Here is a 14,715-nt window from a genome sequence, read left to right as displayed (position 1 = left end):
GTAAGGCAAACTATCCTAGCAAGAAAAAAATATTCATATACACATTTTGCCTGTGTGTCCTTACACATATTCATTTTGAAATGTACTGTAAAACTATGAAATTAATGATGTTTTGTTATGTCTTTTATACATCACCTATTATGTATTTTAAATGGCACTACATGTGTCAAGACTGCCAATCTTTGTTATTTGATAAGTGATGATGGTCATTCCACCGTACAATTATAGAGCAAAATATAAACTGTAGTTCTTATCACAATAATTATTCTTTACTTTCAGAGCATATGCTTCAAAAACCATTGACTGTAATAGAGCAATTTCATTCTCATCTTGAGCCTATGAAATTCTTGAGACCTGACACAATACAGGATCAGGTGAGTAGATACAATGTACAATATATCTTTGTATTTTAGTTTTAACATGTTCTTCTTCCCTTGTTGTTCAGCTCCAGCAGTAATTCTAAATTTGGTAGTCTAAGCTCTAGCAGATATTAGCCAAGGTCCAATGTTTAAGGCATACAGGTAGTAATGACATTATAAGTCATTTTTATAAAACGTAATGCAATGAAGTATAGATTGTACTCCCTCCTTACCTCAGTAATACTGAGGGCATGGTGAGATATGACCCCACAAGGGTGCAAACACAGGGAGGTGGAAAATTGTCTGGAGATCAAAATTAAGTATTAACAAGTAGAGAAACGCAAGTTGTTCTACCCATCATGTTCCTACAGTCTGCCCAAGACAAGAAACCTTATCCTCAGCTCATGACTGTAAGTGCACACTGTTGTCTTTTATCCAAGTAGTATCGTAAAGAAATGATTGTTACCAGACACATAGCTATTGATAACATCACTGCATTTGGCGCACACAGTAGCTGCACATGGTCCACAAGTTCAACAATGGGGTTCCTGCTGCCACTTCGCTACAGTATTCTAGGATCTAAATGGTCTGTAAGTGGGTGCCAAAGCAAATCTGCTGTTTCAATTAACGCTTCTGATGTTGCCCTGATTTCTGCCAACTGATGACTTGTGCGAGGACCAATAATGGAGGAAACAAGAAGAAAAGGTGGAGAATACATCTAGTAAACTAGATCCTCCTGCCAGTACTTTTACTCTAAAACTTGATCTTCTCCCATTGTGCTGAATGTTAAAAAAACTTACGGGAATACAAACCGATAATGTCCTTGACAACCACTGATATTTTAACACGCGATCACTCCATTGTTTCCAAGACACAAATGAAATAAGAGTTTGCTATGCATGGCAGCTGATGCCAGAGTACTTTCCAAATAATGCTTCATCTTTGTTAAAGCTATTTACAAAATAAAATTTTGTAGATCTGTAGGAAATATTACCGAAAGGTAGTTTTGCAAGGGAGGAGGGAACAGCTTTGTCATTTCAGCCAAAGGTACTAGATGACCTTGCTATGGCTCTGCCTCCTTTTCCCCAGGGAGGAGGCAGGGAGGGGAGGGGAATTTAATTTTCTGTAACACTTGAAGATACTCTTGAGAGCTACCATAAATGTTAAAATTTATTAAAGTCGTAATGCATTGATTCATTATACTGTACTAAAATAGAGGGTGCACATTTTACTTCTTTTCACATTCTAGAGACTAGTTTTCATGGAAATTGCCATGAAATTTGCCAATGACTTTTACTGTATTCATAATTGTATTTGCTAAATACCACATTTTTAATTCTAGAGCTGACTTAGAATGTTGTTACAAGAAATTCAACTTGCCCTTCAGGTTTTTTTTTTACTGACATTTTCTTGTGTCTATCACTATGACAATTGGTGTTTAAGTCCAAAACTGGATTTAGAGATTGAAGATACACAATAATAACAATAAAAGGGAAACTGAAGTATTCAACAAAATTTGCTAGGACACAGTATTGTTAAGGCTAAGCATAGGAGGGTAATAAATAAAGAAATTTGGAACTGTAATTTTGTATTGTATGGACAGAAGAAGACCAAGAGAACAAAACAAATAATTCAGAATATAACTATAAGAATTCCACACGTTAGTCTCTTTTCTTTCATGAACACAAACAACTTGTAGTATGAAATTTTACACAAGGTTTCTATAATCATTCTACAGCTATTTGTCTACTGATCATAAAAAAGTCATAGACATGTGAGAGGATAAATTACACTTCATGGTGACATGTTTTTAAAATGTTCCTTCTATGATTGAGAAGAGAGTTGTACAACAGGTTTTAATTTCTTTCTCATCATTTGACTTCATTTCAGTATGTTCTTAAAACAAAGGAAGTTAAAAATTCTGTGACTTATTTTGTTTATACTCTGCTGTTTGAATTCCTCTTCCTGTTGCCATTACTGTGATAGTCATACCTCCCATACATGACAAATTTTTAATGTTGTCTTCATTTCTGTCCAATATTAACATATTAATTTCCAGATAGGACAAACATTTGAATTACTCTTGATTATCTGCTACATTCTAATAGATCATGTTGAAGTGATACTGTAGTGATATTCTTACTGTAAAATTCAAGCAGTTTCTGTAAAGAATTTGCTGCCAACATGAAAGTATATTATAATGTATTCTGATGTAAAAGAAGTAAGTACCTTAAAACAAGATCTTGTGCACAAACATAGTATTTGGTAGGATATGAGTAAGTTACTCACTGGGACCAATGACCTCAGCTGTTTGGTCCCATAGGAATTCACAAATTCACACACACACACACACACACACACACACACACACACACACACACACACACACACACACACACACACACACCATAGTGCACTTTAAACTGTAGATCGCCCTATAACTGGGTGTGCAAGTAATTTCTGAAGTCAGAGGAAGACACCTCCAATAAGACCATGACTAGTAAAGCATTTCAGTTCGATGGACTATTCAATAAGTTCACTCTGTGTATTGTGTAGTTGCTGGAATTTCAAAGTACATACAACATAACAGCTGATGTTCAGGTGAAAACAAAAGAAACTGTAGAAAATGGTGAATGCAAGAAAATGTCAAGGACCTGTAGTGAAATTTATCAGAAGTTTATATTATAATCCATTTAGATGGTCATTAATCAAGACTGTAGGCATGTTTACACTTGGTGTTCAGATAGCATGGGAATGTAAAGCCCTGGAAATAATGCCGTTGTAGTTGTACCAGATTATTTAATAAAAGAAAACTTGTTAATGTAATGTGTGGTTATTGTTTATTGTTCCATTTACAAAATGTAGTTCATGACACAATTTAATGATGTATGAATTTAGAAATTTCAACATAAATTTCAACTTGCAATTCTATCGTTTGATTATGAATAATTCTACCTCTTCAACTTAAGATGTCATTTGTCAATGCCTACATCCAATTTATTTTTTCCATTACTACTAATAATGACTGTATTAGTTTGACGGATTCCAAAAGAGTTAACTTTTGTCATTATTTTTTTACAGATCACATTTAGCTACTCACATTATAGCAAAGATGAAATGAATGTTGTGAAAATTGATGGGTTTGACAAAAGGATAGACCCAACCAGGTATGTGAACTAAATACTATGTAAATGCCTGTGCAGTAGCGTAGATTCTTATTAGAAGACAATGTTTCATACTAATAACCATTAAAAAATTGCTGAGACTATAAATTACTTTTGGTACTGAAAGTTTGTCACAGTGAGTGGTTCCCAAATCATCTGGATTGGCTAACTACCATTTCTGCTAATACTAGCTGAGATAGTACTGCTGACAACCTGCATAATATCTATTGTAATTATGTAGTTTGAATAGACAGAAAATATACTCACTAAAATGAATAAAATTTAATTTATTTATAATTGTACACTAAACTGTGGACAATAACACTTCATTCTGTAAAGAGTTCCGGTAAATGTTAAAATGACATCAAATACTTCTTTTGAGGCAACTTTTTTTCCAGTTACGTTATTCAGATTCCATTCATTATGTTATATTGTCAAAAAGGATAGACCCAACTAGCCAACTAGCCTACAGCTGATTTATGATAGTTTAAATTTCACTCTCAAAGAATCATTTTGAGCAGTTTGGAACAAATAAAACCAAGCAAGAGGTTCAGTTTGGCAGATTTTCCACTTTGAAGTGTGGTCTGTCCATTGCTTTGAATACCAGGGTACTTTTTTCTTCTTCGCAGTTTCATTCTGCATTATCTTCTGGTTGAAAGTCTCAACAGATCCCAGCTTAAAGGTAATATTTTACAGTAAAATGTTCACGGGCACAAGGAATTTATAGAAAGGATGTAGAAGAAATGACGAAGAAAAGCAATGATAGGTTCACTGAAGGAAATCACAATCTATGCAAGGCAGCCTTGGACACGATGAATGCACACAGAAAGAAACCTTTCCCTTCTTTAAGTTTATGTGGTTCAGATGACTTTGAAAAATATTTTTTTGACATTGTGAAAAAAATTACAGGTACAGTCCTAGAGCTGAATGTAGATTCAAATGATTTAAGGCTCTCTTGGACAGTTCTTGCAATTTGCAGATAATTTTGTACTTGAATGGCATCAGTGTTAGCAAGGCTAAACAAATAGCCAGAAGTTTCGTATGATGTGATAAAGGAGTGATTTGTTATAAATAAGATAAGTCAATGAAGAAAAATGCAAAAATTGGTGAGAAAGGAGACTGGGACTACATAGGGACTGTGAAACTTGTGAGTTTTGCGGTGGAAAGCAAATTTATTTGGCATGAACACACAGCACATGTGATGAACTGAAACTGATTGGTATCTGCTAATGGCACTGTTTCGTAACCAGGTGAGTTATGGCCTCTTACTATCGGATAAGTGTACAGGCTGCAAGACCTTACTATTACTAAAAAAACAATAATGATCATAACATCTAGCAGGAAACTGAACAACTGAAAACTCATCTTCACGTCTAGGAGTGATCACAATTTACAGTCTATCTTCAGCTGTCTCATATACATGAAGGAAAACTATGAAACAGTCAGTAACAGAAGTGATATACACTATTATAACATGCATAATAAGGAAAACATAGAAATGCTGATCTGTCAAATCTTGATGGCAGCAAATAGTTTTCCAGTAGTGGTTATTAAATCATTGTCATCTACAGATCAAAATGTAGTCCTTAGAACCAGTGGAATTCTGAGGAAAGGTATCACACAATCTATGCCAAAAACCACGGTACAGATTGAATGAATTTAACAGTAAAACAGCAAGTCGAACTGCATAAACAATGCACTACTGCGCAAAAGTGATTGCTGGTTAATGAAGACATACTTAAAAAATTGTCACTTTATATGTTACTATTCTATCACACATCACTGATTTGTTGTTGTTGTAATCTACATGTTTGAGTGGTCTTAACTTTGTAATACTGATCTAATCTGTCCAATCATGGCTACCAAATGATGTAGCCATGGTAATAATGGTAAATACTATTGAAAGTGAGCACTCTGCTGTGTAAGCAGCACCTTTTGCAGAAGCCAGTCCAAAGATCCTCGAATTCATTACTCCCTAATGGTATTTTTTGCTAATGATGATGGGCGCTTCAGTTAAATTATGATTTCCCAAACCAAAATAAAAGTGAGAGAAATTACCCACAGGCTTTTGGTCCCTTTCCTAGGCTCAAAATGTGTGTGTTTATTCTTGTGCAAAAATCTTTAAGCTACTCTCATCGGACATTATCTATGCATTGAAAAATATAGTAGTAGCCACACTTTCTAGAAATTATCTGCTCATCTGGAATTAAGGTCTGAAGATGCATTTTAGCTTCACAACAGAAAAATGCTCATTGTAAAAGAGTCATGCAGTGAATATTAATGTGCCCGTGTAGATATTAAGTAGCAATAGTAGATAAACTATAGCTATTGAATATAAATAAGGAAGTAGCAGCTTCCATACCACATTTTGCAATATGATGTTCAGCATGAAAATTAGTAAAAACCAATTAGTGCTTCACTTTAATGTACACCATAATTTTTTCTACACCCTAGAAGATTCTCCTTAAAGATGGAATCTATTGCATGTCATGAATGATTTGTTCTTCATGTTCTGTAGATCCATTCTGAAGGGAAACCTTCAGGGATAGAACAAGTCAAGGTACATAAAAACAAAGAATAGTGAACTGACATATTTCATTAGTGAATTAAACTGTGATAAATACACATTGTTGCTTTTGTGTGCACTGGTAACAAATTTATTTGTTTCCTTTTCCAGGTTCCTATCAATACACTGCTTTTTATTTCCATACTTCAGTTTCTGCCCAAGGTAGCAGAAGAATGGGCAAAAAATCCGTGATACGACATTTATGGAAAGACTGTGTTCAATGAACAGCTTCTTTATAGGTCAACATTATTAAACCTTATCAAGTGCAATGTATTTTCAAAGCAAATTTGTCAGCATTACATATTATTTTGCATTCTGAGAGAGAATTAAAGTCATATTTTATCTGTTCACACTACTTAGTAGTTATTAAAAAAAGATGATTTATTAAGGCAGTGTTATTAATAATAGATCTGATATTTTTGAGAGCCTATGTACAATTTTGCAAGTGTTGGTGCTGAGTCCATTACTCTGAACTGCGACACAATGGCTGATTTAACTGTTGGAAGTCTTTCTTGAGGCTTGAGGTGCTGTGATGGAAATTGTATAAAATTCTATAAATATATAAATTTATGTGATGTTGTATTAGATGTATATAGATATATTTATTGAAGTCGGTGTTCATATATGGTAAAAGTTATATTTTGATGCAACATTTGTTTGTCATCAAAGTAATAGCATGTTTTAAAATTCATAGCAATTGCTAAATGTGCATCATTATTCATTAAGTGGATGATCTCAGTGCCAGAGTATTCTGTTGGAGTCTGCTGATACAAGTTTTGTTTTATGGTAGTTGTGACCTCCAAAATTAAATTTTAGTATGTCTTCAAGTTGCCTATGAATTCAAATTTAGGACATACTGCATTGTGTATCCTGATTATCTCTAATACAGTTACAGGTTCTGGAAAACATGTGATAAGGGCCCACATTAGCATAGTTTTTTATGCATTTTAATAGTGTACCATTTAGGCATGCTCAGTATAATCTGTATTCGAAAAATCTATTACATTTCATAAGAGAATAATGGAAGAGTGTAATTTGTGTCATTTTATAAAATTTCTTTTCACTCTGTATGTTCCAATCAGCATCTTGTTTTACATTGTGAAAAGTATCAATGCTGCTGCTGTGTCAGAAGAAATGTGAATTGTTGATTTGAAAAAGATTTACTAGTTATAGAAATGCAATGTTCGAATATAATGAGAATCCGCTATTAAAGTCATAAAATTAGAGCATACTGATGGTTAAAATAGACAAAACAAATTTTTGGTAAAATGGGAAATACTCAAGTACATTATACGTAATGATATCTGACTTAAAATACCATATCTTAGACAACATTTATTGATAAGTCCAGCAGAAATATGGGCTTCAATTTAGGTTGCCATTGCAGACTATTAATTTTTTTAAAAATGTGTGAACTTAATTTTTGAACATTGAACTTAACAGTTAAAATACTGAAAAAGTAAACTCTGTCTTGTATGCATGATTTTTATCTTCAGTATTTGTACACACCTTTACATTAAAATTAGCAGTTCGTGCTTTTCATTTCTCCTTGCATATAAATATTGTTGTAAATTGAAATTTGATTGTTTTATTTTTCTATTAATAAATGCTGAAATTATGTGAGAAACAAATGAAATCTTTTGATGGAATTGTCATGAGCTGTACATAAAATATTGTGTAATATTTTGTAAATAATGGTTTGTACATTCATTTTTATTTTGGTGATCCAATAGTAGAATTCGCCATAAGGTTTCATGTGAACCATGGAAATACTGAAAATTATTAAACAAATTTTCTTTGTTTACAATAGAAGTCTGCTCTGATATGCATACAGATGTTTCATTCACTCTAGTATTATTTTTGTAAAAATATGTTGCTCATAAAGATCTATATATGGAAGTTACAAATAAAAATGTTTTGTTACCTTTCCCTGACTTTTTATTTCAAATTGTTCATATGGAATGAAAAAATTATTTTGCAGAAATTCAGCATGCAGATACCATTAAGAAATACAGATCTCTTATAAATAGTCTAAAATGGTGGAAGAAGAACACAAGTTAATGAAGATAATTAGTTAGTAAATAATGCCTGTCGTAACACTGTTTCAAACAACATAAACTCCAGGTAGGAATATCAACAATGTAGGAAAAGACAGATTGCTATGTACCATAAACAAGACACACAGAGTTGCAGACTGGCATAATTAAGACAGACCCATATGGCTTTCGGCCACACAGGCTTCATCAGTAAACACACACACACACACACACACACACACACACACACACACACACACACACACACACACACACACACACACACGTGCGATCTGCTGATGAAGGCTGTGGTCGAAAGTTATATGTGAGTTGACATGTCTTCTTTACAGTAAGTAGCAATCTGCCTTTTCCTATATTGTTGGTACTCGTATATCTTTGTTTCGTGGCTAAGTTCAGAGAAAGCTTGTTTGAGAAGAATGAGTGTACACACAATCACATTACATTACTTGTCTGGACTTTTTAAACAAACGGCAAAACAGAAGTTTCAGTGAAGCTGGTTAGTGAAAAAAGAATAGAGTACTTCATAGAAAGTTTTATTAATAAATAAGGCAATAAGTATGATACTTGTAACCAGTGATAACTACTGGTCTTGGTCCATCTCAGAAATAAAAAAAGGGGTAAAACATAATAGAATAAGAATGAGCAATGGTCTCAAGATACTTTTTAAGTGTGAACACTAATGAAACTTGTATTAGAAATTCAAGCACACACGTCACCTTCACAAAAACAATACTCAAATCAATTAACTGCCACAACCAATTCCTATCTTCGTGTTTTTGGTTGTATAATAAGGTTGAAGTCCCCCAAAAACCTGTGTCCAGACGCAAGATGTTGATGCAATACTCAAAATGGATAAATAAAAAAATGAAAGCTGAAATTTTTAATTGCAACATCAAATATTCCTTCAAAAAAGAACTTGGCAATTTTGCCATCGTACAAATGCTGTTCCATAACCAGGATGAATAAGAAAAATATCATTATTAGTGGCATTAAAAAGTAGCTAAAAGCCATTAAAATTCAAAAGAGACTGATAGACTCTAAACAGAATGCACAATTTTATCTGTTGTTAAGTATAACTTATCGAGGTCTTTTAACATGTTGACTGCCACACAGTTAGGGATGGACCTAGGCCAGGTGCGGAGCATGAGGCATGAGGCTCCACTGTGACAGCTGGCAGCAACACAGCAGTCAACATGCTAAGCAGCCAATGTTTCCCAGTAAATGGAACAGAGCATGTGTTACACCAGTCTGCAAACTGGCAACCAAATTAAGCAATAAAATACTGTGCTATAACATATCTCCACATGCAGTATAATTTTAGAACATAATTTGAATTCAAACACAGTGACTGATCTGAGGGGGAAAAAAGGTAGCTGCTACATGAAAACCAGGATGGAATCACAAGTTATATAAAACTCAGCTCCTACTATTCACATGTAATATCCAGTGGGTTATCACCCTCTCCGTCTATGTGAATTCTGCATTTCTAAATATCAGAAAAGCATTTGATATGGTACCATACCAACTCCTACTAAATAAAAGTCACAGGGTGTAGATAAACAGTGTGAGAGTTGAATGTCTTGTTCTGTCAGTTGTAGTTTTGGCTATTTACACTTCTGTACAGCCAGTTTAAATGCTGAAAAATGTGCAATATTTATAAAAAATGCCTTGTAAGGTCCATCAAGAAGATATTTGGTTTGAACGAGGCAGACTGGATGCTTCAAGAGGATAATGATCCAAAACATCACAGCCATCTCTGTACAGTGTGGGAAAAAGACAATGGATGTCCACCATGGATTGGCTTTTAATGTCTCTGGATGGAAATCTGACCATAAAGGTTTGGTTGTGTTCTAAGATGAAGCTTAAAGGAAAGCCAGTATATACTTTGAAGCAGCTGTCATATAAAATCAGGGTGTTGTGGAGATCGTTATTGGGAGAAAATGCACAAAATCAGGTGAAAAGCATGCTAAAAAGATACAAAGGTGTAATTGATAATGGCAATGATTGGAGTAGCAATTAGTAATAACGCATGGCTCTGTAAACTTTAAGGGGTGTCCTTTATCCTTTAAATGAGAGTTGGCACCCTGTTCTGTTAAAACATTAAGAAACAACAGTCCTTGTCTCAGTCTTCAAAAACTGTCAATAATGTTTGTAAGCGATTTATCATTTCCATGAGCTTTTACCACTGGTGCGCTGTTGTGCATATCACTGGAGAGCAGTTATGTTTGCACACGCGCGGTGGACCCATGGTTGTTGTATGAAGGAGCCGCCGTGGCATGTTTGATTCAGTTCCGGGGAGATAGTGTGATGGCCTACTCACCTGAAGTTGGCTGCCAGGTGGACTGCCAAAATAGTGTGTCTAGATGACGAGATGTTCCAGCTGGAGACCTGATATGCATACGACCAGTACTAACATGTATTTTCATGTAAACATATATTTAAAATAGTGTCTTTATTTCATACAGATAACAATGGACACTTTCTTGTGGGACTGACTGGAAACTAAGATTAAAAAGTCTGCAATGAAACTTGTACATTTTATTCCATACAACCAATATAGCCAACTGATAGTCATACATTAGGCTCTCTTTTGACAGTTTCCATACTGATTTAAGTACTTGGAATGAGTTTGAAATACCCTCTGGTAAAATTCCTGTCCTCACATATTTAAGGCATTGTTATGAAGTGCTTCATCTCCTTCTTCAAAACAAATCATTGCTAGATTCTCCTTCAAGTGATCCTCTGGTTGTTCTGAATCAGCTCCTTCACTGTGATCCCTTTGACATCCTTCTGTGACATGCTGGGCAGGTGAATTTCAGCTATGGTTAAACATTTTACCCAAAGAAATTGAATAACTGAGCAGATTTCTTCATAAAACCAGTTTTCCAAACAAGCTGCCATTTGTATTTACGTAAACCTATGCTAAAGGTGACAGGTGGCCAAAATTCTACATAATTGCCAACCACAGGTATTAAAATTACTGCACATTACTAATTCCTTTTTAACAGATGAAACTCTTCAGGCTTGTAATCTTATTTTCTGATCACCCCTTGTACATTTGCAGATCATTTCTGATTCCATTTGTGAATGCTGCATAGGAAGAATGACTCTTGAAAATCCTCCAACTGAGATCCCATTTCTCTCATATTATAATAATAGTGTCTTGGCAAGATGTATATGGTGGAAATTAATGTGTTGGCTCTTCAAAAAAGTTCGCTTTCATAATTTTATCAAATTCAGCAAATCTTTTGCAGTGTGGACCATTGGATTTGAATGAGTATCTCTGAGACATTGGTTTTACTAAGTTAATCTGACACAAAGCTCTCACCTTTTCCTTGCAATTTCCTTTATCATCTTAATTAGTCCCCTTTGGTAAGGGTCCCAGACTGACAAGCAGTATTTGAGAATCAGTTTTCTTTCTTTATTTCCTTTCATTGTTCTTACTGGTATTTGTCCATTGTCCTAGGGTTGAACAGCACATTTAATGATAAAAAACCCTCAGGTTTCCTACCAGGTAGCAGCATTAAGATGCCATGACATTTTGACAATTTCTGTGTTCCACTCCTTCTGGCAAAGAGTTGAGATACTGTGGATGTCTGTCTTCATACTTAAGCTTGGTCCAATGAGGCCAGTGAATGAGAAGGGGTGGGGAGCAGGTGCACTGATGGGGTTGGTGGGTGGATCAGAGCCTGTGCCCTTATCTCTGCATGGGTATTTTGGATGTGTGTTGTGTATTGGACTGTGCAGGGTACACTCCTTTCATATTGCCTCTAATATGAGATCCATGCCAGAACATGTTGAAGAGGCACATTGTTGGTATTCTCAGTATTAGGTTTGAGCCGTTCCTGTGAAGAGTTCTTCAACAACTTGAAAGATACATTATCATGTATTCTGATGTAAAAGAAATACTGTCCTCAGCATGTATGTCTAAATATTCAAACAATTCAAGCCGTGACTGCACCCCCTCATACTTCTCCATTATCTTTGGCACTGTTATAGCGTTTCACGTTGAATTTTGTTGCAAAAATTAACAACAGCATGAGGCTTGCTTTCACCACCAAGCGTGTCGCAATTGGTTTCTTTCTTAGGACTTTGTCCATCAGGGAGAGCTAGTGGTGGGGAGCTACAGCAGAAGCAGCAGTTACAATGACTTCGAATTACAAGCCCAAGGATAACCAGATCAGGTACTTACCTCTTAGATGCTCTGTGCTGATGCGGCTAGCTGCATCTATGTACTGCTTTGATGGAACTCGTCACTGCTGTTTCACCAGTGGCTGTCTGCCACTGCACTTTCTTCATTGAATGCATCATGATGTGGCCCAGAAGGGGCCAAAATGTTTACATCCACAGAAGAAAATGGAAATTGCAAATGTTACCAGAGAACTATGAATTTAGAAGGATTGTATAATGTTTCAGATCCATTCAGATTATAATGAATGAAGATAGGTGTAAGAGTATCTCTTACTCTTCACATAAGTTAACACTGACAAATAAAAATATATATGATGCCCTTGGAGGGGTAGCTTGCTGACTATTTTTTTGACCCTCAGGTACAAAGGACTCAAGAGAGGGCAGCACCTTCCAGTAAATCAGTTAAAGGCAGTGATCGAACAGATTGTATGTAGCTGGTCGCAGATGCTACACACCAATTTGGTTAGCCATTTGGTTGCCATTTTCCCCCAATGATTTTAGAGATTCCAATGGAATGTTATCTATCTCATCAAATCTTCCATAGCTCTTTTAAGTTCTGACTCTAATACCAGATCCTGTATTTCTTCCATTTTGACTGCAGTTCCTTCTTTTATCACATTTCAGACAATTCCTCCTCTTTGCAGAGGCCCTCGGTGTGCTGTTTTCACACATCTGCTCTGTGTTCAACAGTGGAATTCTCATTGCCCTCTGAATGTTGTTGCCTTTGCATTTTATTTCACTGAAGATTGCTTTGAGTTTTCTATATGCTGAATCAGTTCTTCTGATGGTCATTTCTTTTCCAATTTCTTAATATTTTTCCTGCAGTGATTTCACCTTGGCTCCGTGCACTTTGTAATTATTTTGTTCTGAGTGATGTATGTTGCTATATTCCTGCTTTTCTGTGAACATTTTTGTACTTTTCTCTTTTGTAAATCAATTGAAGTATTTCAGCAGTATGTTGTTGCAATGCCTGTGTTGTTAAGAACAATATTGGTATGTTCCTTTAGACATGCATATGTATCTGAAAGAAAATGCACTATGGCAACTACAGCAATGAAACTACATACACAAAATGTATTAGAATTTGTGAATATGAACAACAATCAGCTGGATAAGAGGATGGCAACAATAAAAATTTATGCCAGACCCACATTATTGTCATTTCCTTTCTTATGATGGTTGCTTGTATTCAAAACTGTGAATACATTTCATGTACTTCATAATGGCTGCTGTCACCACTGTGACTGATCATTTGAACATGCAAAACAACACAGGTACTGCAATATATCATATTTATCCTCCAATACTGGGTAACAAATTTCAATTAAAAATGTCTTCCCCCGTACAGGCACTACATAATGTGTATATGAGTACAGCTCCTGAATCAGGGAAGATAACCTACAGAAGTTTGGGCCTGATTGTGAATTGTGCACAGACAGCCAAAGCGGTTAAAGTGACTGCTCCTGTAAAGTGGGAAATCCGGGCCCGTGTCCTTGTCTAGGACATATTTTCTTTGTCATTGTTCCCTTATACAATTGATGGTTGCTTGTATTCACAAGTGTGAATACATTTTATATATTTCATCTGTTAGCCAAGGTTTTTTCGCCGTTACCTTCCTAGTCCTTGAATTTGTCTTTCCAACATCTGTGAGTGCTCTATTCAGATATGTCCATTCCTCATCAACTGAACTGCTTACTGTAATATTTGTTATCCCAGGACCCACATCCTTAGCAAACTTCAAACTCATCTCTGTATTCCTCAGTACTTCTGTATCCCAGTTTCTTTCCCAGTGATTCTTCCACACATTCTACTCTTCATCAGTACTAAATTGTGATCTGAGTCTATATCTGTGCCTGGGTACATCTTACAATCAAATACCTGATTTTGGAATCTTTGTCTTTGTGACAGCAGAAATGCAGCCAATGTTAACAGGCCAAAAACTACTTTAATCAAGTCGCAGATGAAGATGATTGTTGTATCTTTCTTCATTGCAGGAAATTCATAATGGAGATTCTTTCTATCCTATACAGAACAGGCAAAATGGAAATTTGCCACAATTTAATTGCATACACATAATTGCTGCTGCCTTCTATTTCAAGTGGTAACTTATGGAGATATACTATTTTAGGTTGCAGCTTGCCGTTGTACACTATACTTGAGATATTCATCTAATCCAATTGCATCTCCCAGTCATCATTTCACCCTTTGTTATTGGTTAAACTCAGCGTTTCATGGTAACAAAGTCGGTCATTTATGATTTTGACTAATTTGTTGCTCATTTGGCTGAGCTGTCCCGTGTGTCATTATGAAAGATGCCACTGTCAGATGGAACCCACAAAAACTTTTTACCATTTCTGTTGGTTCCTTGCAGTAAACTC

General features: G+C 35.4%; 1 protein-coding gene across 1 annotated transcript in view; it reads left to right on the top strand.

The window, feature by feature from the left end:
• The window catches only part of LOC126270700 (fringe glycosyltransferase), a 570,474-nt gene extending 562,457 nt beyond the window's left edge, over positions 1-8,017 (top strand). Inside the window, exons 9-11 of the mRNA XM_049974091.1 lie at positions 280-374; positions 3,441-3,526; positions 6,201-8,017. Coding sequence (XP_049830048.1) covers positions 280-374; positions 3,441-3,526; positions 6,201-6,255 — 236 coding nt within the window. The 3' untranslated portion in view covers positions 6,256-8,017. The remainder of the gene's footprint in view (positions 1-279; positions 375-3,440; positions 3,527-6,200) is intronic.
• The last annotated feature ends 6,698 nt before the right edge of the window (positions 8,018-14,715 follow it).

Source organism: Schistocerca gregaria, chromosome 1 (assembly GCF_023897955.1).
Source record: "Schistocerca gregaria isolate iqSchGreg1 chromosome 1, iqSchGreg1.2, whole genome shotgun sequence".
NCBI lineage: Eukaryota > Metazoa > Arthropoda > Insecta > Orthoptera > Acrididae > Schistocerca > Schistocerca gregaria.
The sequence above is the reverse complement of the archived record's forward strand: the minus strand, read 5'-3'. Positions and strand labels throughout refer to the sequence as shown.